At 38.4% G+C, this 27,767-nt stretch overlaps 1 protein-coding gene across 1 annotated transcript in view; it reads right to left on the reverse strand.

Annotated features, from left to right (window-relative positions):
* Nucleotides 1–23,352, reverse strand: part of SPINT1 (serine peptidase inhibitor, Kunitz type 1) — a 30,794-nt gene extending 7,442 nt beyond the window's left edge. The window contains exons 1-5 of the mRNA XM_014061460.2: nucleotides 22,360–23,352; nucleotides 3,903–4,057; nucleotides 2,184–2,319; nucleotides 746–916; nucleotides 5–31 (exon numbers count right to left, since the gene is read on the reverse strand). Of these exons, the coding sequence (XP_013916935.1) occupies nucleotides 5–31; nucleotides 746–916; nucleotides 2,184–2,319; nucleotides 3,903–4,057; nucleotides 22,360–22,801 (931 nt within the window). The 5' untranslated portion in view covers nucleotides 22,802–23,352. The remainder of the gene's footprint in view (nucleotides 1–4; nucleotides 32–745; nucleotides 917–2,183; nucleotides 2,320–3,902; nucleotides 4,058–22,359) is intronic.
* Between the last annotated feature and the right edge of the window lie 4,415 nt (nucleotides 23,353–27,767).

Genomic DNA, 27,767 nt, shown 5'->3' on the forward strand with positions numbered 1-27,767 from the left:
TTACTTGGTTTTTGGGGTTTTTCAACAGCACCTGAAAAGAAGGAAATTAGAGTGAGAATATTGTCCTTTCAATTTTTCAACTAGCTCTCATCGAAACATTCAATCCAACCACTTTACCAATTTAGTTTAAAAAACAAAACAAAACAAAACAATAGGGATTAGAGATCTGCCAATCCAGGAAATACAAACCACGTCCTTTATGTACTTTTCTGGTATGCATAGAAGCATACCAGAAGCATACATCTAATGCATAGAAGCCACTTCCAATTATTTCTCCACACATAGAAACATAGTGGAGGCAATACTTTTCATTCAATCAAATGCCAATCGTATGCTTCCCTGTACTGGTATAAATAGAAAGTATCCCTGATTTTATAGCCTCGCTCAGCCTTCTTCAACCTGATAATGTCCTCCAGATATTGAGTGATAGTTAATAGTTGCGGCCCAGCCTTGCTAATTGGGAATTTATGTGGGTTTTAGCCCAGCAAACCCTAAAAGTTCCAGTTTGGAAAAGTTTGGAACCTAATAACTATGTATTGAAAAGCATCTTTTTTTGTTATGTGTGATTTGCGGCACTATGGTTTACTAAATAAATCATGATTAAAACATTAGAATGAAGCCAGCCAAATCAGCCTAACTCGATTAAAAGTTATAAGATTCAGTAGTGTCAAAATAATTCTGAATTGGTTAGGTTTCCCCACTTAAATCTTTAAAATAGAGAAACAATATCTTCTAATATACGAACCTTGAACATTCTTGCAGGCAAGATCACATTCCTCTTTTCTTACATAATTGTTCTTGTTGGGATTGCAGCCACCAAAAATGAACTGCTGACACTGCTCTATTTCCGGATTGTAGTACCAGCGAGGGAAGGAGCCTCGGCAGCGTCCCACTTTATAAGGAACCAAGCAATGATCTAGAAAGAACAAGGAAAGTGAATTCTCACAGTAAGGGTAAGAGAAGGCATAAATTCTATTCTAGCCGATTTCTCCAGATTTTATGGTGTGGCCAGTTGGAAGAAAGAGGAGAGCAGGCAGCTGTCAAGGAGTATATTCTTCCAGCAGAATCAGTAAATATATTTTAATAGCAAATATGAGATATCAGTGCCCCCAGGGATTTCTTAAGGTTACCTTACAACAGAATATTAAAAAGCCTAAAGTATATCAATATGTCTAGCTATCCCCAAATAAAAGTTTTGGGTCTTTCTTGCCATTTGGTGGGGAAGGGCTAGCATTGGCTTTAAACTATCACATAGTACAAGCATTATTGGGTAAAATATTCATGCTCCATTTTTCTTTTTATATATATTTTGTAATACCCACACACATATATAAATGAAAGTTTATATTCATATTCTTCTTACAAATAAAAAATAAAGAAAGAAGCAATAGATTTCATGGGGAAAACAAGGAAGAGCTTTTTGTTGTTTTAAAATGATGGTGGGAGGAACTTTAACAATTCTAAGAAGTAATTGCATTTTTCTTTGTGTACAAAGGCTCCTGACCTAAGATACCACTCCAATCAACACCATTTCAAGAGCAGACTATTTGGCTATTCATCTGCCTATCTGCCTGTCTAACACTATTCCATATGTGGCTACGCTGGAGTCAGTAAAGGAGAGAACAAAGCAGGAAATAATTACATACATCAGAATCACTATCAGCATGACTGAATATTTTCCTGAAAGAGAAGCTCAGAGACTGAAAATCCATATGTCTTTGGCAGTCATTAATAGGTTATTGCATAGAGTGCTGCCTGGACATTGTTCACAACTACCAATTCCATATTTTAAGGACACATAATGTTTTAGGCTTCTTAAAAATGGCCTTAAACATATTTTAGGAATTAATGTACAGTCTACATATTTTCTACCTCAAAATGTGGGCAATCTATGGCACCAATTTTTAGTAAAATGTTATTAGCACCAAAAATCAGATATATCATAGTTAAAACTATGAATAGCTTTGGGGCTATTTCATTGTGTTCCAAAACATTGAAAAGCTAAAGAGAATATTAACTTTTTAAAAAAAGAAAAGTTTACTATCCTTCTTAAAAGCTTACTTTTATTGTTTTCATACTTGTACCCTATATGACTCCTGAGTGTGATCTTGGCTGGCAATCTGCAAAAGCTAAATTGACACGTTTTGATTCCAGGCTAAAAAGTGCATCTACAAATGACTTACCTACAGTCTGATCAGAATTAAGTACAGTGACAGTGATGTTGATGGAGTGTTGCTGATCCGCAGTGTCTGTTACAGTGAATTGGAAGATGTAAATCCCTTCATTCAGATTTGAAAGCATCATAATATCATTCTGTTTCTGAAAGTACAAGGGGAAAAAAAAATCAGAAATAAAAATGACCTAAGCAAAAATAGGTCTCCTTAGTTCCCCTCATTTTAGAGTTTATCTATGCAACTCTGAGGGTTGATCATCAAAGATGGTATTTAGCCAGTTCGAACTAGCTTGCCCGAACCAGTAGTGCTGAACTGCGGGTGGGTGCACTCACCCACCCCCGGCTTGAAAACGTCCTATGTAGCCTCATTTTCAACACTGCATACATGCATGATTTATTTGAAAAAATGCTCTAATATTTTTGGGTAAATAGTTTCAATGTCCTTTGATTTACAGTTTAGATGAGCACTTCCCCTAACACTGAGATTGTGTAGGGAATAAATGTATGTGAAAGAAAGAAAAGAAAAGGAGAAGAGAGGGAAAGAAAAGAGAGAGAAAGAGAGAGAGAGAGAGGGAGGGAGGGAGGACTATCGTATTCCTCATCCCATCTTTGTACTTTGAATCTCTCTCAGTTATGTAACATACTTGCTTACATGGGAAAGGGACTAAAACATTGCTTTGATGGGGAGCACTTGTCAGGCATGGAGATGCCCAATATAATTATAATTAATTATTCATGCATGAGTCTTGATGTGTTTCAGTCATATGAGAACTCTTCATGTACATACATCATACTGTTCTATCCATGAACTCTCAGAAATAAGAATCTGTATTTAGATTAGATTTGACTACATTAAATCATGTTTACAACTTTTTAAAGCTGATTTTTTTCAGAACTGAATACAGAAATAATCCATTGTTCAAGCTCACAGTGGTCATGATGATGGAATTGATAATGTTTACAAAAAACTTCAACAACAACTAAATTAGCCAGTCTATAAAAAGATCATCTTTGTTAAGTTGCAAAAATGTACATGATATGAGAAGCCGGCAGGAAATTTCAGCAGCTCTTTGCTGAAAGATATAAAAGCATCTAGAGGAGTAAAGATAGTTTTTTCTATTACATGGATGGAATGTATTATGGGACGCTGTGGCTCAGTGGCTAAGACGCTGAGTTTGTCGATCAGAAAGGTCGGCAGTTTGGCGGTTCAAATCCCTAGCGCCATGTAATGGAGTGAGCTCATGTTACTTTTTCCAGCTTCTGCCAACCTAACAGTTAGAAAGCATGTAAACATGCAAGTATTAAAACAGGGAACACTTTGGTGGGAAAGTAACAACGTTCCGTGTGCCTTTGACGTTTAGTCATACTGGCCACATCACCATGGAGACGTCTTCGGACAACGCTGGCTCTTCAGCTTTGAAACAGAGATGAGCACTGCTCCCAAGAGTCGGGAATGACTAGCACATATGTGCGAGGTGAACCTTTACCTTTAATGTATTATCAGAGGAAAAAAGTCTTCATATTAAGTGTATCACATTCTCTACTATATAGTCATGCTAATTCCAAGGAATTTTTAAAAAAATCAACAAGTATTTTATAATCTCTATATTATCTTAATAACAATGTGAAGTTTATTTTTTTCTTATACCCAATATGGCTACAGTGGCTTAAGTGGGAATTTTTAAAGTGCCATAGAAGGGAATCTTAGTAGAGTGTTGATATATCTTACCTCCATTACCACTGAGGAATCACCAGAAAGAAGTGTCCATTCATAATTCACAATGCCATTATCATCAGTACTTTCTGAGCCATTCAATATTACTGGTTCATCCTTGGACTGGACCCTCACATCCATCCAGGCTTTAGCTTTAGGCGGCTGATCATCTAGTTTAAAAACAACAATCAGAATGCATTAATTTTAAAAAATCTCATAGGACGTAAACATTCATGTTGACCAACTTGACCAAGAACAATACGTATTGCAATCCAAGGCAATTTTAGTGAAACCACATTAAACATCAGCCACATTCTTGAGTTTCTCATGTGCTGTAAAAATTCAAAACAATTTGGGGGCAGGGGGCTTTCAGTTAAAAACAAGCTGATAAAATATTCAAAGGTGTTCTTTAGTCAGTAGCTCCAAACAGAAAGATGCTTGCTGTCACTTAGTAAAATAAACATTTGAAATGTTCAGAAAACATATAGAAGGACTTGGTAAATCCCAAACATGGCTTCATGTTACATACTTTTTCTTTTTAAATATGCAGAAAACCTGACATAGTAATGTGTTCAAACCGAAGCCATAAATTATTACAGAGATGTAAGGGCTACTGCTCTATGATAATTCTATGGATAAAGAAATGATACAAGTAGTTCAGCAGAATCACTAAGTCTAGTCATTCAGAACTTGGCAAAACAGGTTTAAGAGGCTCAAAGTAGGAAGGTACAAAATCTGTGCATGGGAATAACTTTTTAGGATGATCCATGCCTAGACCAACAGCATGTCTCATCCAGGCAAGGACTCAAAAGATGTGTGTTCTGGGGGGGGCAGCATTCTAGGATGGGAATCCAGTGTGGAATGGATAAGGCTATCAGCAGTGGCTAGTGAGATAAAGAAAAGTATAGAAAGATTGGGGAAGGATGGTTGTGCTGGCTGTGTATGTGACTAACAGGAAGAGACTGATCAGAAGAAAGATGAAGAGAAGACAAAAATAAAGCTTTTCCCATTCAACTTATCTTATCTTGTAAGACCCTAAGATTTGCACTTTAGCTGAAACCTGAAACCAAAATGTTCTGAGCTTTGGCCCAGCTAAGCAGTAACCTGTCCAGATTAGTTTGCTTCAACAATGTTTTTGTTTTGTACACAAAACAAAACACACATTTTTTCAAAGCCTGAATTCAAAGCAAAATAAACCATTCACTCAACCGAATGTATTTGGCTAACAGTAGCAAGATGCATGACACTGGGCCAAAGATGCAAATTAAAACATAGGTAGGATAGACCAGGTGGATGTCGTCAGCTGTTTTCAAGTTGTCTCTAGGAAACACTTAGAGCGAACTTGGCTTCGGAAATAGTACTCTGGCTAGTACCCTTGTTCCATCTCTTGTCCTATGAAACACCCATGAGATCAATTAGTGGTGACCATCTGTTCTCAGTGTTCAATAGGTAAACTTGAACAAATTAAGTTCCCTTATGTAGGTGCTCAAAGTGCTATGAATCTGGAAGAGCTGTGACCAGAATAATGCCTGCCAGGTAAGAGCTTTTATGCATATGCACCTAACATCATTTAGCAGCATAAAGAAGAATGTAAGTATGCCCAATAAAATAGCATAATGTGATGAAACAGATGCAAGATCAGGTTTAATCAGATACTTCATTTTAATCATATCACTTCCATCCCTGCTTCCGGGAGACTGTCTCTTCCTTTTTCCTTGTTTCTATTAAAAACCAACTAAAGGTGATGAAGGATACCAATTTTAAAAACAGAGAGAGGCTAGATTCTTCAGCAATGCTATTATATCAAATCTATGTCTTTTCTTCTTTCATTTCGTTTGAGCATAGAAAAAAAGAAATAAGATACTGAAACATCAGTCTTAGATCCTATGAAGACAGATACTGTATATACAATGTGACGATATCACATGTGGTTATATCGCATATACTGTATATGAAGTCATGTACTTATCTATTTAAGACTGTTGAACCCATTTTTCTCCACTAAAAGGCATCATTCACAGAGATTGCAAGCTAATGCCTCTTACATCCAAATACCTTACTAAGGAATTTCTGTCTGTAGAGTAAGGCTGTTGTTTAATGACCAAATTCTCCCAGACTCATAAATGCCAACAGCTCAACTGGCTACTTCTGTAGCTGCTTTACCTCTTACAATACTGATCATACTGTGGAACATGTGGAAATACTGTACTCATTTTCTCCTCTACCACTGGTTTCTGCCACACCCATCCTCATTTTTTGCCTCCTACCTAGTTGACTTATACCAGTTGCAGAGATTGATGGGAAGTTCGACCTACAGAATTCAAGTATTGAGGCAATCTTGTTACTGCTTAACACAGAGTTGAAGCATTGTATTGATCATAAGTTTGAGGACCAGTCATAAGTCACTTTGTTCAGCATTGCTGTAACTTTGAACAGTCATTAAACAAATGGATGTAAGTTGAGGATTACCTAGAGATAATCATGTTTATGCTAATATAAATTACAATACAATACAATAGCAGAGTTGGAAGGGACCTTGGAGGTCTTCTAGTCCAACTAGCCTAGGCAGGAAACCCTATATCATTTCAGACAAATGGCTATCCAACATCTTCTTAAAGACTTCCAGTGTTGTGGCATTCACAACTTCTGGAGGCAAGCTGTTTCACTGATTAATTCTTCTAACTGTCAGGAATTTCTCCTCAGTTCTAAGTTGCTTCTCTTTTTGATTAGCTTCCACCCACTGCTTCATGTTCTACCCTCAGATGCCTTGGAGAATAGTTTGACTCCCTCTTCTTTCTGGCAACCCATGAGATATTGGAACACTGCTATCATGTCTCCCCTAGTCCTTCTTTTCATTAAACTAGACAGTTCCTGCAACTGTTGTTCATATGTTTTAGTCTCCAGTCCCGTAATCATCTTTGTTGCTCTTCTCTGCACTCTTTCTAGAGTCTCCACATTTTTTCTACATCATGGCGACCAAAACTGAATGCAGTATTCCAAGTGTGGCCTTACCAAAGCATTAAACAGTGGTATTAACACTTCATATGATCTTGATTCTATCCCTGTTTATGTAGCCTAGAACTGTGTTGGCTTTATTGGCAGCTGCTACACACTGCTGGCTCATATTTAAATGGTTGTCCACTAGGACTCCAAGGTCCCTCTCACAGTTACTACTATTGAGCAAGGTACCACCTATATTGTACCTGTGCATTTTGTTTTTCTTGCCTAAATATAGAAACTTACTCTTTTCACCATTGAATTTCATTTTATTAGAGAGTGCCCAATGTTCAAGTTTGTCAAGATCCTTCTGTATCTTAAGCCTGTCTTTTGGAGTGTTGGCTATTCCTGCCAGCTTGGTGTCATCTGCACATTTGATGAGTTCCCCATTTATTCCCTCATCCAAATCATTGATGAAGATGTAGAAGAGTACTGGGCCTAAAACAGAGCCTTGGGGTACTCCACTGCATACTTCCCTCCATGTAGATGCAGGTCCAGTGAGGACTATACGTCGAATGCGGTTGGTCAACCAGTTACGAATCCATCTGGTGGTGATGCTGTCCAACCCACATTCTTCTACTTTATCTAGTAGTAGGTTATGGTCTACCTTATCAAATGCCTTGCCAAGTAAGCTATATTGACGGCATTCCTCTGGTCCACTAATTTTGTCACTTTGTCAACGAATGCAATAAGATTAATCTGGCATGATCTGTTTTTGACAAACCCATGTTGGCTTTTGGCTATTACTTTGTTTACTTCTAGGTGTTCGCTAATTCGTTGCTTAATTATCTTTTCCAGTATCTTTCCTGGTATTGAATCTTCCCGTGGAGATTCGCACCCTCACCACCGTCCAGACCTTCCGCACAGCCCTCAAGATCTGGCTATCCCGTCAGGCCTGGGGATAAGACCCTAACCTCGCCCCACCCGAATGCTGAATGAATGTTGTGTTTTACTGGTTTATTTTTTTATTCACATTTTTCTTTTTTTCTTGTGTTCTGTCTTGCACTCCCTCCCTATTAATTGTAAGCCGCCCTGAGTCCCCTCAGGGAAAAGGGCGGCCTATAAATGTCAATAAACTATGAAACTATGAAACTATTGAGGTCTGGCTGATAGGTCTATAGTTTCCTGGATCTGTGGTTTTTTTTTCCTTTTTTGAAGATGGGAACCACATCAGCTCTTTTCCAGTCATCTGGCAGTTCCCTGGTGCTCCAGGGAAGATATAGTTCAGTGGTTCTGAGATCTCGTCTTGACAGTTCCTTCAGAACCCTGGGGTGTAATCCATCCGGTCCTGGTGATTTGAACTCGTCTAGGGTAGACAGGTGCTCACTTACCATTTTCTTCCCTATTTCAATTTGTGCTCCTAATCTGATTTTTGTGCTGCTGTTTTGATAGGTTGGACTGTTTTATCCCTTTGTGACAGATGCAAAAAATGACTTAAATAGTTCTGCTTTCACCCTGTTGCTTGTCACCTTCTTTCCACTTTCTCCCAGCAATGGACCAATTGTTTCCTTAACCTTTTTCTTGTCTTTAACTATTAACTTTTAACTATTACTATTAAACTGTAGGATAATTATTAATTTCCTATCAATCAAACTTGCCCAGATTGTTTCAAGAGATAAAACAGTACTTTGATCATATTTAGGGAAGGTTTTGGTAGGATTTATAATAAGGACAATAAGTTAGCATTTGTATTGATCCATTTCTCAGAGAACTGTTTACCAGAAACTTCCCAAAAGAGCTTTAACATGCTATAGGTAGGAGGTCCTTGACTGGAAAAATTGTGCAATTAATTATTTTCCCTAGCCAATCAGGAAATATGCTGTTGTCCAGACTTCAGTATATCTGACATCATCCATAAAATTTCCCTGACGACTGCCTGGAAATTTTAACTAGACAATTTTCTACTGTATTCTAACTTTCTACCAAGGAATGTCAAATATGACTCTTCTACCATAAGCAGCTAAAGGAAGTTGCTCATAACAAGTAATCTTAAAATCCTTTGCTTACTGTAAATGTTTTGTTCTAACTCTGCTAATAATTAAATGGCTTATCTGGCTATATAACTGTGGGGGTGAGGGATGGGGGAGATCTCTACCTTTTCAAGTATTTCAGAGATTCTTATAAAACATCATACACATATCAGCCCCAACTTCCATTTTTCCAGTTCAGTTCCCTATGCAATGAAAACAGCTGTTCTGAGGACAAGACTGTAGAACACTCAAGGTGGCAAACAACATTAAAAGCCAAATGAAACCCACTTCAAAACCTACAAATATTTAAATTGTAAATTTAAAATGGAAGCATTTAAAATCTTCAAGAGATGGAAAATTCTTGAGTTTTAGTCATTTCTGAACTGTTCTTATCCCAAACAGCTTCTGCTACATAATTCCACAAATCAAGCCATGTGGGATACCTATAAAACTTTTGTTCTATAAACAGAAAACAAATTACACTTTAGAATTATATCAGGTCTTTTATAAAAATGACCAATCTACAATAATTCACTGAGACCCATAATCATAAAGACCTGTTAAGTTCTTCACAGAGTTACATCTTTTCTCGATACCTGTATAAATGCTTCTTCCACCAAAACTAGGGTAGCACAAATTTTCTCTATGATAAATCAGAGAATGGTACCTTTGCCAACTGCGCACTTCAACTCATGTTAATGAATATCATAAATGCAGATCTAAGATTAGCTTTATGAAACTATCCAATTACTTCCTGCTTTGGTTCTTAGCAACAATAATTAATTCACAGAGGGTTTTAACCTTCATTAAGCACTTACAAGGTTAGCTTTGATTGAATGCTTTTAAGCACAAGGCTTTATTGTGCAGTTGACCTGTCTTCTGAAAAAAATTTATATATATATTTATGTAAATAAAAAAGCCTTCCAATGTTCACCCTAGTATATGTGTTACTTCATTCTTCTTCCAAAGAAAATTGATTTTTTAAGGCAAAATTGTTGACAGGTTTAATTAGGAGACTTCTTGGTTATTGCAAAAATTCTTCAGTAAATCCACCAGTGCCACATCATAGTAAAATATTGTAAAACGTGCATTAAGTGCTCTGAATTAGTGCCTTTTCCAAAACTCTTGTGATGTAATCAAATTAAATGGGCTGGGTGAAATGCAAAGGATTGCAAGTTCTGAAACAATAGTGACCAAAATCTGCAACCCTGAGGTATACCTATCAAAAGATAGTGAAAGCATTTGAGATTTTCCAAGTAGTTGGAGGATAAGTGAAAGAGATCAGTCCTTTGACAGTTGCATAAGGCAGTGTTTTTCAACCACTGTGCCGCGGCACACTAGTGTGCCGTGACATAGTGTAAGGTGTGCCATGGGAGAATTACTTTATATATAGTCAATATAGGCACAGAGTTAAAATTTTTTAACATTTTCTAATGGTGGTGTGCCTCGTGATTTTTTTCATGAAAAAAGTGTGCCTTTGCACAAAAAAGGTTGAAAAACACTGGCATAAGGCACTTCAAAGGTCCATCCATTTGATCTGAATGTGACACCATGGCTACCATGGTCTGACTTAACTGCATCATCTGAAAATGTTTGCAGTGAGACAACACAGGGAGTGTTTTGCTACCTCAAAGGGCTTACGCCTGACTCTGAAGAATGCGAACTTTCTTGCTCATTGTGCAAATATTCTTTTCTTGGGTAAAATATTTGTTTCACTAGCTGTAAGTGGAAAAATATATTATCTAGCCAATTTCATTCTGAAATTGATTGTGGTTGCACTGACTAACAATTTGATATAAAAGAGGAACAGGAGAAAAGTTCCCTTTTCTTTGAATTGTTACTGATATTCGATATAATTCTTCAGATCATTTGAAATAGCATTGTGGATTGGGATGGGTGATTCACAATGGTTCCCCTCCTATCTCCAGAGACGTTCCAGGTAGTGGTACTGGAGCAGTATTGCTGAGCCAAAAAGTAACCATAGAAGAATTTTACTTGGCAGCTGTGTGATATGATCCTATAGAAATCTATCCTGCTTCTCCAAGTTACTCAAAATGATGGGATGATGCGATGGCAACTGATCAGATGGTGTGTGTTTCCATGCGCCTACACTTTGAGTCAGTGTTCATTCCTGGCAACTGCTGGACAAGTCCATGAAGTTTTCTTGACCATATTTTCAGAAGTCACCTGCCATTGATTTTTTCCTATGGCTGAAAGAGAGTAACTTACCCAAAGTCACCTAGCTGGCTTCGTAGAAGTCATGCTCTCCCAATGGTTTAAGCAATACATTAAACTGGCTCCAGATGATTAAAGATCACATTTTCAGTATGTAAGTCTTCCTTTTTCAATCCAACTCAAGTGAACTATACAGCTGCTTGATAAATGCATGGGGATAGTGAAAGGAACCCCTTCCTCAATCTAAGCCCACTTTAATTGTGTGAACTTCCTCTCCCAGAATTTTCAGAAGTAGCTAAGTGTACTGGTTGAAGAATTTGGGAACTGAATCTCCTGCACATTCATGAGTGACTTTAAATAAACTATCACACTTCACTGTTTGTAAAAAAGAGGAAATTAGCAACTTGCCAGGAAGTTGTTGTCTATGAAAATCGGAAGAACAAAAAGAACCCACAAAATGACAAGCTCTGCCATACTTCAGAGTCAAAATCTTCTTCAAAATAAACCCCTAATTTAGCAGTTATATCAAACTGATGGCTTTTAGGGCAAAGATTGCTTGTAGGATGGTGTCAGTTTCAAGCATTTTTCCCAATAACCCCCCCTCCTCAAAAGGAAAAAAGTTCAGGGAGGTTATTGTTATAGTCACCGGGACCCCCAGTCTGACTAGATCCAGAACAAAACAATGAAGTCATAACTAAAACTCTGGGTTATACAGCAGTACTTCGCATAAAATTTTCTCATCCCTCCATTTCCCCTCCTTCCCATACAAGGAGGGGAAATCAATATTCATATTTTATGGGGAAAGTGCTAGAAGAAACATAATGGCCTATGATTAAGAATATCACTTATAATTCAGACTAAATTCATATATCACACTCATTATAGTTTGCTGAATAAGCTATTAAGGGCTAGATACACCCACAATAAACTGTAGTTTATAAACTACAATGGCTGGATTCATGCAGTATGCTAAGCCAAGACCAAATAAACACATGATGGCTTAAAATGACATATAAACCAAGCTTTGAATCTAGGAATCAAATGAGTGCTGTACTGCTCTCTTAGCAGGCTAGCACTGATAGCTACTTTAGGGGCCCCAGTAGCTCACGGAAAATTCCATTTACTGTGTCATGTTCCTGCTCCTGTTAAGGTTCTTAAATAGAGGGAGCTGCCAGTAGGTTGGTGTCATAGGCCCAGATTACCTTCTTCACTCAACAGCCCATAGATGAGACCCAAATCCATGCTTGCTATATCACCCCAGTAGAGGAACTGTAGTACTTTTTCCTCGTGGATGGATTAGAAAGAGGTAGAAGCAACACTTGGCATGAAAAGAAAAGAAAAAGATCAGCCCTGTTTCACTTTGAGCAGAAACTCTATTTTGCTTCCCTTTCTATTCTGTTTACATAGACTTGATCTTGCTTTTAAATTCTGTTTTTGCTTTGCTCTCACACATCCTCTTTAGACAAAAAAATGTGTAGAGATGGCTAAATACAAGTTTGTTTTGGGGGAGAAGAAGAGCACTATTTCTTTGAATCTATGTATAAAGCTCAATTCTGTCTTCTTCCCCACTCTTGGTCCATCAACTTTATTTTGATGCAACTGACATGAATTCCAATTTTATCCAGATACATAAATAATTATTGAGCAATGATATGAAAAACATGATGGTTTCATCTTTTATATTTGACAGCAGATATTAAAAAATATTTTGGATGAGGAAATGTTACCATTTACAATTAGGGCATACCAAGCGAGTGAAGGTTGCTACCACCAAAACAGGGCAGGGCTCAGAAATCACATTAAACATACCAGTTGGAACACTTGACCTATTAAGATAACTAAAGAGGAAGTAAAATGCCATCTCAGCCTATATGGATACATCCTTTTCCAATATCACTAAATCACAATCTAACCATTTTTAAGATTTACTAACCCACATCTAGACAAACTGCCCACTTCTATTTAGGTATTTTGTTTTATTCTCCCCTGCTTTTCTCCTACATTGTTTTCAGGACATGGTAAATGAGAAGAAATGCACTATTTAGGGAAAAAAATGCAGTTAAGAAATTAAGAGAGTTGACTGTTCACACAGATTAGTAGAAAGACATCAAGAGAGGGGCCAATGCATACTTACAAGCTGGAGTTTCTACATCAGTCTATATCAGACTACTTTTATCAATAATTCTTTTAAAATATTTGATGCCAGAAACATTTTCTAATCATTCTACTCATTTACTACATGATATAAACTGAGCTCTGGGGTCTCTCTTTGTTTCATCCCACTGTGATGGAAGCTGGTGGCACCACTTAAAATCAAGCCTCTTTACATATCATCCTTCCTCTTCCTTGACCAACAAAGCTGCTCCTCTGTTCATGGTTTGATCCTTGTAATGAGACATATAGAGACATACGTGTCATGGGGTTGGAGAGGGGCAACTGTTATTTTAAGGGGGCTGTTTTGAAAAGCAAGGAGATGAGTGAGGAGAAGGAAATACCTCACTAAAATCACCACCTATCCATCCTATATTGACACACAGATGAAACTTACCAAAATACCTTGCAACTTCTGATGCAATTTATATATTTTGCAATGTATTCTTTTTCTCTTTTCTTTTTATTTCTTTTCCTTTTTATTAAAATTACAATAGCAGAGTTGGAAAGGATCTTGGAGGTCTTCTAGTTCAACCCCCTGCCTAGGCAGGAAACCCTACACCACCTCAGACAAGTGGCTATCCAACATCTTAAAGACTTCCAATGTTGGAGCATTCACAGCTTCTGGAGGCAAGCGGTTCCACTAATTGTTCTAACTGTCAGGAAATTTCTCCTCAGTTCTAAGTTGCTTCTCTCCCTGATTAGTTTCCACCCATTGCTTCTTAGTCTACCCTCAGGTGCTTTGGAGAATAGTTTGTCTCTCTTTTCTTATCTCAGACAAGCCCTGAGATAGTGGAACACTGCTATCTTGTCTCCCTTAGTCCTTTTTTCATTAAACTAGACATACCCAGTTCCTGCAACTGTTCTTCATGTTTTAGCCTCCAGACCCCTAATAATCTTTGTTGCTCTTCTCTGCACGCTTTCTAGAGTCTCCACATAATTTTTACATAGTGGCAACCAAAACTGAATGCAGTATTCCAGGTGTGGCCTTACCAAGGCATTATAAAGTGGTATTAACATGTGATCTTGATTCTATCCCTGTTTATGTAACCTAGAACTGTGTTGGCTTTTTTGGCAGCTGGTGCACACTGCTGGTTCATATTTAAATGGTTGCCCACTAGGACTCCAAGACCCCTCTCACAGTTACTACTATTGAGCAAGGTACCACCTATACTGTACCTGTGCATTTTGTTTTTCTTGCCTAAATATAGAACCTTACTCTTTTCACCATTTAATTTCATTTTATTAGAGTGCCCAATGTTCAAGTTTGTCAAGATCCTTCTGTATCTTAAGCCTGTCTTTTGGAGTGTTGGCTATTCCTGCCAGCTTGGTGTCATCTGCACATTTGATGAGTTCCCCATTTATCCCCTCATCCAAATCATTGATGAAGATGTTGAAGAGTACTGGGCCTAAAACAGAGCCTTTGGGTACTTCACTGCATACTTCCCTCCATGTAGATGCAGTTTAATTGAGGACTACACATTGAGTGCGGTTGGTCAGCCAGTTACGAATCCATCTGGTGGTGATGCTGTCTAACCCACATTCTTCTACTTTATCTAGTTTTATTTTTATTTTATTTCTTTTTTCTTTTCTTTCTCACAATAAAAAAGAAACTCGAACTGTGGAGGTTGCTTAAGAGGACAGGCAATCAAAACCCTCTGGTTAACAGGGAATTAAATAAATGATCTCTTGGAGCAATTCCTTTTTTTAAAATCTGCTCTCTAATTTTTCTCCAACGTAATTTAATATAAAAAGGTTTTTTTTTACAGTTCTGTCACTAGTCTTTAGATGTTTATTTCTATGTTCCAATAGTCCACCCAGTTCACAGACACTTCCAGCCTAAGAAACCAGCAGTAAGAATGTTTCCTGTTTTTGCACTGACAGCAGAATTCAAGAAATACAATATTATTTATTTATCTTTTTATCTAACCAAAAGCCAGTCTGGGCAATAACAAATACTCCAACTGCAAAGAAATAAAACATCTAATTAAGTAGCATGGACCAGAGCATTAAAAACTTATTTTCCATCTTTGTGGGTTGGAATTACATACAAAATCAATCAGCCCCACTCTGGATTCTATTTGGAACAAAACATCCCAAACACATTCATGCACAAACCATCCAAAATCAGCTTCATTACATTCATGGAAGGTTTTGAACATCTGTAGACTTACTTTGAAATTGCTGGGACAAAATCTAAAGAGAAAAATGACTTGAAAGAAAATGATTCAACATTCTTTCCTTCTTCATATGGTGTGTCCCAATACGTACATATCAGAACTCTGCACAGTTACTTTATAATACAATCAAAAAAGGATGCACACACAATATAACTGATGTTAGATTATTCTGCAAGCTGGAATTCTCACAGCAGAAGCCCCTCCATGAAATGCAAATGTCTGTCTGTCTGTCTGTCTGTCTGTCTGTCTGTCTGTCTGTCTGTCTGTCTATCTATCTATCTATCTATCTATCTATCTATCTATCTATCTATCTATCATCTAGTAGGCATGAGACATAAAGTCAGCAAAGAATTTAGCTTGATATTTTCCCTCACAAGCTAATTTTTGAAATAGTGTAATAAGAAAGCTGCAGTCTAGGGCCCCAGGTTTCCAAATGGGGCCATCCGGAGATTCTGTACTACTCTTTCCCAAACTTGGATTATAACTCCCACCCAGATTACCAAGCAATGCCATACTCTGTCCCAATTTAATATTTTAAAATACATTGCTCATGTATGGCATTTTGACATTAATTTTATTTTATTTAGGTAGTTGGGGACAGTGCTTGATGGTAAGTGATGTTGGCACTGTCAGACACCCCTTGTTGCCACCTGCAAAAATTTAGCCCAATGCAAGCTGAATATTATATCTATCCTAGAAATGGACAGCACTCTATTGCAGCTAAAGGCAGCTAAGGGTTTTTCTAGGGACTGAGTCTATTTTACATATATTCTCATTTCCTTTGTATGTGGTTAGGTGGAGCAAAACCAGGAAGCAGATACAGTGGAATAGGAAGCAGAGAATATGTAAAATAGACTCAGTCCCTAAAATAGACTCAATCCACAGAAGCAGAAAAGTATCTAGATTGTGCTGGAAGGAATAGGGAACATTTAACCCTATTTTGTGTTACGATATTGACAAAAATGCCATTCTTCTGAGAGGCAATTGCTTTCAGTACCATGGCAAGAAGAGAACATTAAATGCCTCCAGCACATGTTATTCTGACTTCTAAAGCATCGGTACTACTCACATTTACACAACTGATGCCAAATTGCATTCAGGTAGTTGTTTTGGGATTGCTTGTGGTACTTGTTTGTATTCTAGGTAAATTGAGGACAAATACAATACTGGTCAAGCCTGGGGCCAGGGCTAAGGAAACCCAAGGTGAAATTCAACTCAAGTGAATAAATGATTTAGACTAGTCATGCTCTCAGTTCAACCTACTTTCCTGGGTTGTTGTTGTAGGGTGGGGGGAGGAATTGGATCAATTCTATATATCCTGCTTATGTTCCTGGAGGAAAGATTGCAATAAATAAACATAACAGAAGAATAAGCTCTTACCCAAGACCGATACAAAAGCTGTTGACATAGTGTCATGACTGCATCTCTCCTATTTCAGCTTCATGAGCAGACAGATTGACATTAGCCATGGGGGGAGGGGGGAGGGTGGAAAGTAAGTCCAGCTGAGCTGCGGGGGTGGGGGGGGAGCTTCAGACAGCCAAGATCAACTATTGATATGCAGAGATGGGAAGCGAGAAACACCATACTGGACATTTACAGATAACTGGGGGATGGCCAGAGGAGGGAGAGAGGAAAAGTTACTTTGTATTGTTTGCACAGAAAATGTCAAATTCAGATTATACTACTTCTGTAACCACTTAAGCTTTAATAAAATATATCCTTGGCAAAAATAAATGGGCAGGAGTCTTTCTTTGCTAGATGACTGTGTGATGGTTGACACATAGACTTTAACAATTTGTAGGCAGGAAATAAAAAAAAACTAACAATTTCACCTCCTGCCCATCCCAATTGTGGTCACTAAATAAGGATTACTTATATTCTCAAATACTGTTAGCTATGATTGTTAGAAAAAGCTGTAACTCAAAGTACACAAAGTTGTCCCCAACTTACCCCAAGCATTCCTAAGACAATTACCTGAATGCAATTTGTTATCTATTGATTAACACCTACTGTATGCTTTAAAACTTGGACCAGATCAGATGTCTCTAAAAGTTTCAGGAAAATCAGAAGAAGAAAAAAAACCTAATGCCAAAGTCTCAACTAGATAAATGAAATCACCTTACGGTTCAGAGGTTTTGTTAACCCTGTCTACAACAAATGAACTCATGATGCTCTCATTTATCCTGTTCAAACAAACCATCTACTTTCTACACTATTCCCCACCTCCTGACCCAGTTCACCATAAGTCAGAGCTAAAAAATTCATATATTCTTTGGCTACAATCCAAGAGCAATGCCTTGCCTTCTCAAATATGATTGATTCATCTTTCTTTCTTCTGCCATTCCAAGGCAACTAACGTAACTATAAAATTAAAACTGATGCAGACATAAATCCATGGTCTGCCTAGAAACTGATTAAAATGGGAAGCAGGCATCAAGCAGATCACCCTAGGAATAGCATTATTTCATCTAGATGCCACCAAACTGAGGGCCATGCCTCACATTATGTATGATTTTTGTATACGTAGCAGAGTCATTGAAAGCAAGAATATTACTTTAAACCAAGGAGAAAGTCGTGTATCACAGTTCTTTACCCAAACACCATTCTTCCCTGATTGGAGAGATCTTCCCCACTAACAAATTAGGTATTAAATTGATTTGGTTACAGAGAAAAGTATAAGACAATTATCTTTAAGCATGTCATTCTTGGGCTAAAGTATAGAAAACCATTTTTTTTTTTAATTGCCTGGCTAGTTATAATGTGATAATAGAGAAGCTTGCCTACAGGTAATAATGAAATTATTTACAATAGGAGAAAGTACATCTGAATATTAATTTTAAGGTTGACTAAATAACAATGAAGATTTTATGGAAATTTTGTTGACTGAATGTAACAAATACCGTTATCATGACATTTAATGGTAAGTTTATATACTTTATATGATTTAATGATTACCAAACCTCTGTTCTTTACATTTGTGTTGTGTGTAGAAATTGCATTTGTTTCAGGTTCTTTAATCCTCTAGAAATGTTCAAATAGCTAATGTTATGGCATTGAAAGGTGGAAACTTACGTACAAATGCACACATTTAAATGTGAAGAAAACAGAAGTTTGATGGATGTTCATCAAAAGTGCTACCATTTTTAGAAAGACTTAATATTCAACAAATAAATGTAATTTCAATTTTACCAGATCGAGCAATGTAGTGCTTAGCATAGAATTCTTGAAGAACCACAATTCACAGCAACTACAGGTTAGTAGTTGTAATTCTGGAGGACTACAGCATTGAGCTAGGTCTGTGATGGAGAACCTATGCCAGAGATGGCACGCAGAGCTCTCTCTGCGGGCACGCGCGCCATTTCCAGCTGCATTTCTGGTTTCCGGTACACACCTGTGTAGCTGGTCTTCATGGGTGCTGGAGCACCAGAAAATGGCCTGAAAACAAGCCAAAAAACAGCCAAAAAACCAGGCCGTTTTTCGGGTCATTTTCAGGCCAAAAATATCCCCCCAAATGGTCCAAAAAACAGGCATGTCCATGCCAGCCAGCTGGTCTTCGGGTTTCCACTTTGGGTTTTCTGCACTCAAAGACCAGTTGGCCGGCGCACATGCACTGTGCCAAAAACCTGAAGACAAGCTGGTCTTCAGGTTTCCGGCGCTGCAGTGCATGCACATGCACACACATGCACACACTTTCCGGATTGGGCACTCGGTGCTGAAAAGGTTTGTCATCACTGATCTAGGTCAAATATCACTCGTTATGACATTTTATGCCTTTCTGTAGGGAGAATATTCTCACTCAGCAATTAGCTGCTGGGGTGCTCACTTTTTAAAAAAAAATGAATATATTGGTATCACAAGCATAATGAAGAGTTTAGATCAAAATTAACCGAAGGATACTATTGTCCATTTCTATACCATGGCTACAATCAGATGCATTATTTGTGATGTGCAAAGGTATTTTCCTATGTCTGATCACCCATAGCAATCTTCTAGAGCACTGGCCTCAATACCTGTTCAGCTTGATTTTTAAAGCTGACATGTGACTGAGTGACCAACATTGAGTTAGCTTTGTGACAGTTTTTAAGAACACTTACAAGATCAGCAATTATTCGAAAGCATGCATGAGAACAAATGCAATCTGATGCAGGTATGCACATTTATTATTTTATGGGATCAATTATGCACACAAACTGTGCCACTTATGAAATGGACTAAAGAGCAACCAAATTACACCAACATATTCAAAATCTGAACAAAAAGAAAGGAGGCAAACATCCCTGGTTCAGGCCACCATCTAGCTAGCAGTTTCAGTACAGTATGTAGCATTTAAAAGAGAAAGAATGTCCCTAAAATTAGAAGCATACCACTACAGAATAATACTGCAATAATATAAAAATCATAGGATGGCTGAAGCAAAGACTACGGTGTGTAGATAATATTTCATTATTATTAGATTTTCACCGTTTATGTATACAGTACATACACCTACACATCCATCCATCCATCCATCCATCCATCCATCTATCTGCAGTGAATATACCTAATATTCCTGGTTTCTATTTTTCCTACAAATGCTGTGAGTTGGGTTGGACCAAGAGTGACTGGTCCAAAATTAACCAGCTGGCTTTCATGACTAAGGAAGCGTAGAATTCACAATCTCTTGAGTTCTTGGCCAACACCTTAACCACTACGCCAAATGACTCTGTTTAGAACCATTTGCCAACATAATACTTTTGTTCTATACCGTGATATATTCCTTCCTTGCACATGTCTTCAAGCAACATTGAAATAGCAGGTATAACTGGGAGATCGAAGACCTATCCTGTTTTAACATATGTTGTATGCATTGCACACAGAAAAAGGGGCAAGACTTCCACTGCCCAGATAATAACCACCATTTTGTTTTTGTTCACCCTTCTCTGCAGATACCCAAATGGAGATTTAAAATGGATTTTTACCAGTCTTCTACAACTTGGTATTCTACAGATGTTCTACAACTTTTAGAAATCCAGTTTTTACCCTGCAAATGACATCTATACATAGAAATGAGTGATTTGTATACTAAATGAAGCAAATTTGCACTATTGCCCTTTTTCAAGTAAAAAAGATTCTGTGCTAGTCTACAAATGATGTCTAACATACCTCCCCACCCAAATCAATTTCTGACAATAATTTCCTTTCTTCATTAGACCAAAGTCCATTAGGTTCATTATTCTACTTCCAATAGGATCAAAGGGACGCTTTTAATGTTCATGATCAAAATCCAAAAGGAAATAACATTCCCTAAAATTTGCTCCTAGTACCTGTTACGCAAAAATAGGATTACTCACTAGGTTTAATTCACATTGGCATATCAACCTATTACTCCATTAATTTGTCTTTTTAAAGAATCAAAAAGCATTTACTTACAATCCCAAAGATGGTTTTTCAAAAGGAAAACTGGTCTTTAGGGTTTTGGTTTTTTTTGAAAGTCCAGTTGCCTTTTGAAAAAGCATCTTTGGGACAACTATGACCTGGATGGCTAAGAATCATCATAGACATTTAATAACACCAACTGCAACCTATCACTCTATGTTGTGATTAGAAGACCATCCGTTTTTCATGATAGTCAGTGAAAAACTCAGATGTCATGCTGGCATATTGCTATTCATGTTACCCAACAACTGGTATCAGAAGTATCCTGTCTATCTAGAGCAGTGGGTCTCAAACTTCCTAATGCCGCGACCCTTTAATACAGCTCCTCATATTGTGGTGACCCCCAACCATAAAATTATTTTGTTTTCCATATTTTTTTGAAAACATGTTTTCCTATGGTCTTAGGCGACCCCTGTGAAAGGGTCGTTCGACCCCCAAAGGGGTCCCGACCCACAGGTTGAGAACCACTGATCTAGAGATAAAAAGGAAATCTCATTACTTACAGCCATTGATAATCTTATCATTTAATTGAGTCTAACACATTTTAGACATCCTGCTGACAAAATATCTTTACTCATATTTAACTGTTCCATAGTTTACTCATTTAACCCTTGTTTCTGATTTGCATTACATTGTTTCAACAAAACACCCTCACCGTTGTTGCCTTAGTGCCAAATGGTCAAATAATCATGCCAAGGCTACAATGTGGTTGGCAACCTTGTACTCCCAAGTACCATACCAGTGGCTAGGGTAGAGGTTCCTGGTTCATGGCATCCCTTTGCAGTTCCCAAACTATTTGTTATGGCACCCAGGACACTGTAGTCAACTAACAATTCCATTTATTATTTAGAAAAATATCCTGTGATACCCCTGTGAGTTCACTGTGATGTCCTCATGCATAGTTTGGGAACTGTGGGGCTGGGGTCACATTATGCCAAGGTTCAATTATTCTGTCATCAAAACAAGTTGTTAGATGATGTCCACATCAAGCCAAATAACCAAGAGATGCCCATAGTTTGGGGACCCTAAAGACCAATTCAGTTTATTCATGCATGCAAATAGAGTTTGATTTGAGGTTAAACTGTAGCCATGGGAATCCATAGCATGGCTTATAATGTTGTACAAATCTTTACACAAATGATGCAACTTACATACTTGTGTCTGATGTTCTTTTTTTTCCCCTCAAGGACATTATGACCCACCAGTTGTCATTTTGATATTGCTTTTTAGAGCTAATGATTAAGGCAAGTATTAATTTTTTTAGTGAAGAATGCTTATGGTTTTGTCTTATACTTTCATTCTCATGTTTCCAAATGGAAATTTGTGTGAAACTGCCCTAGCATTTTTCAGCTATCATGGTCAGCAGTGGTGCCCAGAGCCACCAACATTGACAGGTAACATGAGGCCTTAAGATCTTGAGAAGGCCTGCTGTTCTAAGCCAGAAGCTGCCAGAGCAGGCAGGTTCAACACGACAGACCAAGGCAAAGCAAACCCAACCAGATCGGACCGGGCATAACTGCAGGACAGAGAAGGAAGCCAGCGTGGGCACCCTTGCCTGAAAGAAGCGGGCTCTGGTCTCCTTACCGCGGTTGTCTCGGTTTCGCATAGTTGCGTAAGCGTTGTAAACCTCCCGTCTGATATAGTTCAGGAAGCCGTCCTTCTTGGCAAACCTGCAGACCAAGGCCTGGTCGTAAAGGCAGTCCAGGAGGAAACAGCTCTGAATGCCGTCGGAGTCCTCCCCGGGGCTCTGCTCCACCAGGGCCAAGTTGCAATTGGGGTTCTTGCAACAGGCGCGGACGCAATCGCGGTTGCTTTCCACCGGCGGCGAACCCAGGAAAGTGGCGCCGTTCTCCACCGAGGCATTCGTGTCCAGCACAAACTCCGGAAACCCGGCCGTAAATTGAGCAAGGCACATTTCTCCAAACGAGACTCCTTCCCCATTGTGTTCCTCACCAAGAACCAGGCCAGTTAAAAAAAACCAAGTCACCAAGAGTCCGGCCTGAAGCCGGCTCCTACTTCGGCCCATCTCAGCCCAAACGAACCAAATGGCGCAGTTCCCCGAGCCGAGGGCTTTCCGAGGTCGAAAACAACGGAAGGCCGCCAAGCAGAGAGCCGAGAAAAGGCTCCGGACGCGCAGGAGCCTTAGCCTCCGTCCCCTCCGAGGGTCCTTTTCTCCAGTTGGGGTCCCTGGGTGGACTCGAGCGCTTCTGCCAGCAAGGATTCCCCGAGTTGCCTTCTTCCTCTTCTTCGGGGCGAGATCGCCGCCCTTAAGAGTCTCTGCCCCCACGTCTGGAAGGCACCCTTCGCCCCTCTTTGCAGACGGTCAAAGGCTGGGGAACCCGCCGCCTCGGCCCGAAGCTGTCGGGGCAGCCCCTGCGATGTAGTGGGGCGGCTCTCTCGCTCTGAGCCTTGGGCCCTCTTCTTTCCGGATCTTGGCTCCCGGTTCCTTTTCCTTTTTTTCCCCCTTCGTTTTTGCTTCCTTTACTCACCTGTAAAGTTTCAGGTGAAACTGACTCAGACTACTCCACCGTCAAAGAGGGTGGCGCCCTTTCCGAGTCAATCTCCAGTTAACTCTTAATTCGCTGCTCGGCCGGCAGCTGCGTCCTGCCCTTAAATAGCATTCAAGAACAGACAAAGGGCTTCTGCCAGGTGACAGGAAGTGAAATTCGACGCCCTCGCCTCAGTCTTTCTTAGTTTTGACTGCAGGAGAGAAGCAGGGGGACGGAGAAGCAGGGGGATGGAAGAGCCAGGTTTCTTTCCCCCCCAAAAAAAGCAGAAGGGCCAGAGTTCATAAATTAGTTCACCCAAGGGGGAGGGAACGACCCGGGAGCTCTATTTATTTCTGCTTTTGCGATTGCTTATGCAGGATGTAGGGAATAGGTTTTTGTGTAAGAAGGCATAAAGATTGCCCAATATGCCTTTTAGGTATATAGGACAATCTTTATTAGAAACAAAGGACGGGGGTAATAAAGGCATCACCTTTATCATCATCATCACAGATAAAAAATAAACTCACGTGTTTTTAATTCTAGTTCAATGTAAAAACAGAAACATCAAAATCTATCTGAATGTGTTCATGAAAAGGCAGGATGCAAATGTCACATACGAGCAAGTTCACCAAACAAATATAGAAAGCCGCCAATTTAATCCTAAATCTTTACACAAAGTCGATATGCTTGCCTGACCACTACAATCACAATCCTATTTAAAGGATATAATTCTCATTTATGTATTTATTTAAATTTGTTACAGCCATATTTTCCATGTTGCTGGAGGAAAAGAGCCCATTAAACAAACTAGCAATTCATTTTGAGTAGGTCAATATGTATTAGAAGAACGGAGCTATCTAAGGTGTGATAAAAATTGAGTCCAAGGCAGATAGATGCTCAGTTTAGCAGATCTAAAAGCGTTATACACTACCTGAGTCTGTGTTATGAAATATTCTTTCAGCATTTCTTTTATTTCTTAATTCAAATTTTCTATATTGTGATCCATGCATTTTTTTCACCAGACATATCAACTACAGTATTATCACAAATGAATGGCTTAAATATACTTGAAACTGTCCCTGATAGATTACATTTTCTTTGTTTGGGAAAAAACATATTTATATGTTGTTTCTCTGGTTAGTTTACAAATTCAAATCTTCCAGGAAAGAAATAGTAAAATATCATAAAGCAGTAAAATATCATCTCCCACCAATACAATTTCCCCCCAAATTCAATTACACTAAACCAGGACATGATGAGAAATTAAAATTGGACTGATATTGTTTTACATTTCTCACCTGAGATGTTAAACAAGTATCCTGTCTTGAATAACTGCCACGTGAGATAAATTAAAAAGAAATATTGTCTGTTGGAATTAAGCAATTGCCCTATATTCACCAAATTATGCTGCTGAATGTATTATAAATAGCATTACAACTTTCACGATACATTTTCTTTTTAGAAATCTTATTGTCTCTAATAATGGTTTTAATACTGAGTTAAAGTATTATCAAACCTATTTTTACACACACCCCATATGCAAAAACAGTGTAATTTTAGCTGGGCTATAAGCATTTTCAATCTAATGTGGTTTCCATATGTGACAATAATTCTATAGTGATCTTTAGAATCTAAAATTTTATTGTAAAAATCTTTCATGTTAGCAGTGGTGGGTTTCAAAAATTTTTAGAACCTGTTCTGTAGGTGTGGTCTGCTTTGTGGGAGTGGCTTGCTGGCCATGTGACCAGGTGGGAGTGACTTGTCAGCCATGTAGCCGAGTGGGAGTGGCTTGGCAGTCATGTGACTGGGTGGGCGTGGCCAACTTGTAAAATGTGGTCAAACTCACTTAACAACGCTCTGGCTTAGCTAGCAATGTTGGCTCAGAAACTCTGGCATTTGAAGCACGCAAGTCTTAAAGCTGTCAAGTTACAAGACCCTTGCACCCCTAACCCTTTAGAAAAAAAAAAACCCAGGGGTGTTCAAATTTGACAGCTTTAAGACTTGTGGACTTCAACTCCCAGAATTCCTCCTCTCGCTCTTCATCTTGATGATGTGTGGACGGGTGGGGGAAGGGAGCTGGAACCGGTTCTAAATGGCACTGTAGATTTGTGGAACCTCTTCTTTAAAGGAGGTTAGAACTGGCAGGAACCCATCCCTGCATGTTAGAAAACGTTTTCACTAAAATTGTCATTCCTTTATCATATTTTGAATTTGTACATAGAAATCTATTCAGGTTGGGGTTTTTTTTTTGCTAAAACTTTCTTTCATTCAAAACTTTGTTTCTTGCAGAAAAAAATCTATTTAATCAGTGTCAAAAGATAAAAGGATCTAGCGTTCCCTTTCAATGGCACAAACATTTGCTTTCATTTTAAAGAAAATCTGAGTATCGTATTATTTTGGAGTGGCAAGCAGGCTAGAATCCATGTACAAAGTAAAATAGCCACTATTTTTAAAACCTGAATATTCTTCAATTTTATATGATACGTTATTGCTGAAAACAACAACAGAACTACTTTCGGCAATGAATAAAAGACATGTAATAAGAATCCAGCATGGGAAAGAAGAATTAAACATATAAGTAATCCTCTATCCCACTGAATCATTTCTGATTGAGCTATTATGGCACTTCTATGTTACCGTGACCCGTCATAACCGCGTTCCACAAAAGCGCGGTCGACAAAAGCGCGTATGTGACGTCATCACAGCGCGATGAAAAAGATCGAAAAATTGAAATAAAAATTAAATTACAGCAAGCCGATTCACATAAAGGTAAGGGTTAGGGTTAGGGTTAGGGTTAGGGTTAGGGTTAGGTTAAGGGTTAGGGTTAGGGTTAGAGCGTTAGCGTTACGTTTAGCGTTAGGTTAAGGGTTAGCGTTAGGTTTTTCGTTAGGTTAAGGGTTAGGTTTAGGGTTAGGTTTAGGGTTAGGTTAAGGGTTAGGTTTAGGGTTAGGTTTAGGGTTAGGTTTAGGGTTAGGTTTGGGGGGGTTAGGGTAAGGTTTTCGCTTTATTTTTACATTTTTCTATCTTTTTCGTCGCGCTGTGATGACGTCACATACGCGCTTTCGTCGACCGCGCTTTTGTCTACCGCGGTTTTGTGGTGGAACCCTATGTTACAGCCATCTGTTGTTTATAATTAACAGTTATTTTGATTCATTAAATTTCCCCTTCCCAGTTTGTATCCATAAGCAAATACTGTTAGAAATAAAAAGAATGTTTTTAATCCCTTGTTGTCTGGCCATTTGAGGATCTTAGTGGAATTCTCTATACTTCTGTATCTTTGTGAAAGATAAATCTGGAAATAGCTCGCTTCTTTGCCTCATAGTCCAAATATGTTGACATTCCAGCTCAGTGGTTCTCAACCTTCCCAATGCCGTGACCCTTTAATACAGTTCCTCATGTTGTGGTGACCCCCAACCATAAAATTGGTGTCTCGGTTCCTAAGACCATCGAAAATTTGTGTTCTCTGATGGTCTTAGGCAACCCCTGTAAAAGGGTCGTTCGACTCCTAAAGGGGTCCCAACCCACAGGTTGAGAACCACTGATCTAGCTGCTTGCAGTATGTTGCCTCAATAATCTTTGTGAAAAAAGTTCATAAGGATCAATGGATTGTGAAGAATTGTATCTCAATAAGCTACCTCCACAGATTCAGCCATAACTATTTGAAATAAATCCAAAAATACTTTTGAAAGTTTCTCTTAAAGGTTTGTTGTGTCATACATAAGAGAATCTGAGTAAAGTTCTCCCTCTTTTCTTGATTTTGGATATGTTCTTGACAAGATACCTTCAAGCTACCAGTACCTTTCAAGTATTGAAATGCTGGAGTTAATTTTTTGTTTGCTTCACTCCTTTAGGTTTTTGTTCTTTTAATTGCTTTTTGATCTCACTCAATCTCCTCCTGATCATTTCAAGTTGATCTTGAAAAACTGAAAAATGATGATTCAGCCAATTTAAAATAAAAAAAACCTCAAAATTTAATGAGGAATCACATCAGATGAAATTTCTGAAGTAAGCAGTAACTTTTTGTGTTATCTCCCATCTTAGCTTCTGAAGAGGGGAGAAAAGCTTCAAGTGAAAGATTATTTGTTCCTGCTGCAAGATGGAAATTTTGGCTGGGGTAGCAACCAAAATTTCCATCTTCAAGCAGGAACAAATAATCTTTCACTTGAAGCTTTTCTCCCCTCTTCAGAAGCTAAGACTGGAAAAGGCTAAGCAATCTATACTGTATAAGAAGAGAGAAAGAAACTATTGCTTCCTAGGTTTTCAAGGCATTATTATCTTTTCAATATATTAAAAGCAACAGAAGCCATTTGATTAAATTTCAGCTAATCAGCTTTGTAGTGTCTTGTTGAAAAGAAAAGCTTTAAAAAATCTGAGAAGTCCAAAATTAATCTACATTTTTATTTCTATAGAAATTTATATTCTATAGATGTAAGTAGATGTAAGTAAGCAAATAAATACTTTTTTTAAAAAAAAACCTGGATATGTATTAAGGCAGGCTGGCTG

Source organism: Thamnophis sirtalis, unplaced genomic scaffold, assembly GCF_051295495.1.
Source record: "Thamnophis sirtalis isolate CommonGarterSnake01/CBP01778 unplaced genomic scaffold, rThaSir2_p1.2 scaffold_1, whole genome shotgun sequence".
Lineage (NCBI taxonomy): Eukaryota > Metazoa > Chordata > Lepidosauria > Squamata > Natricidae > Thamnophis > Thamnophis sirtalis.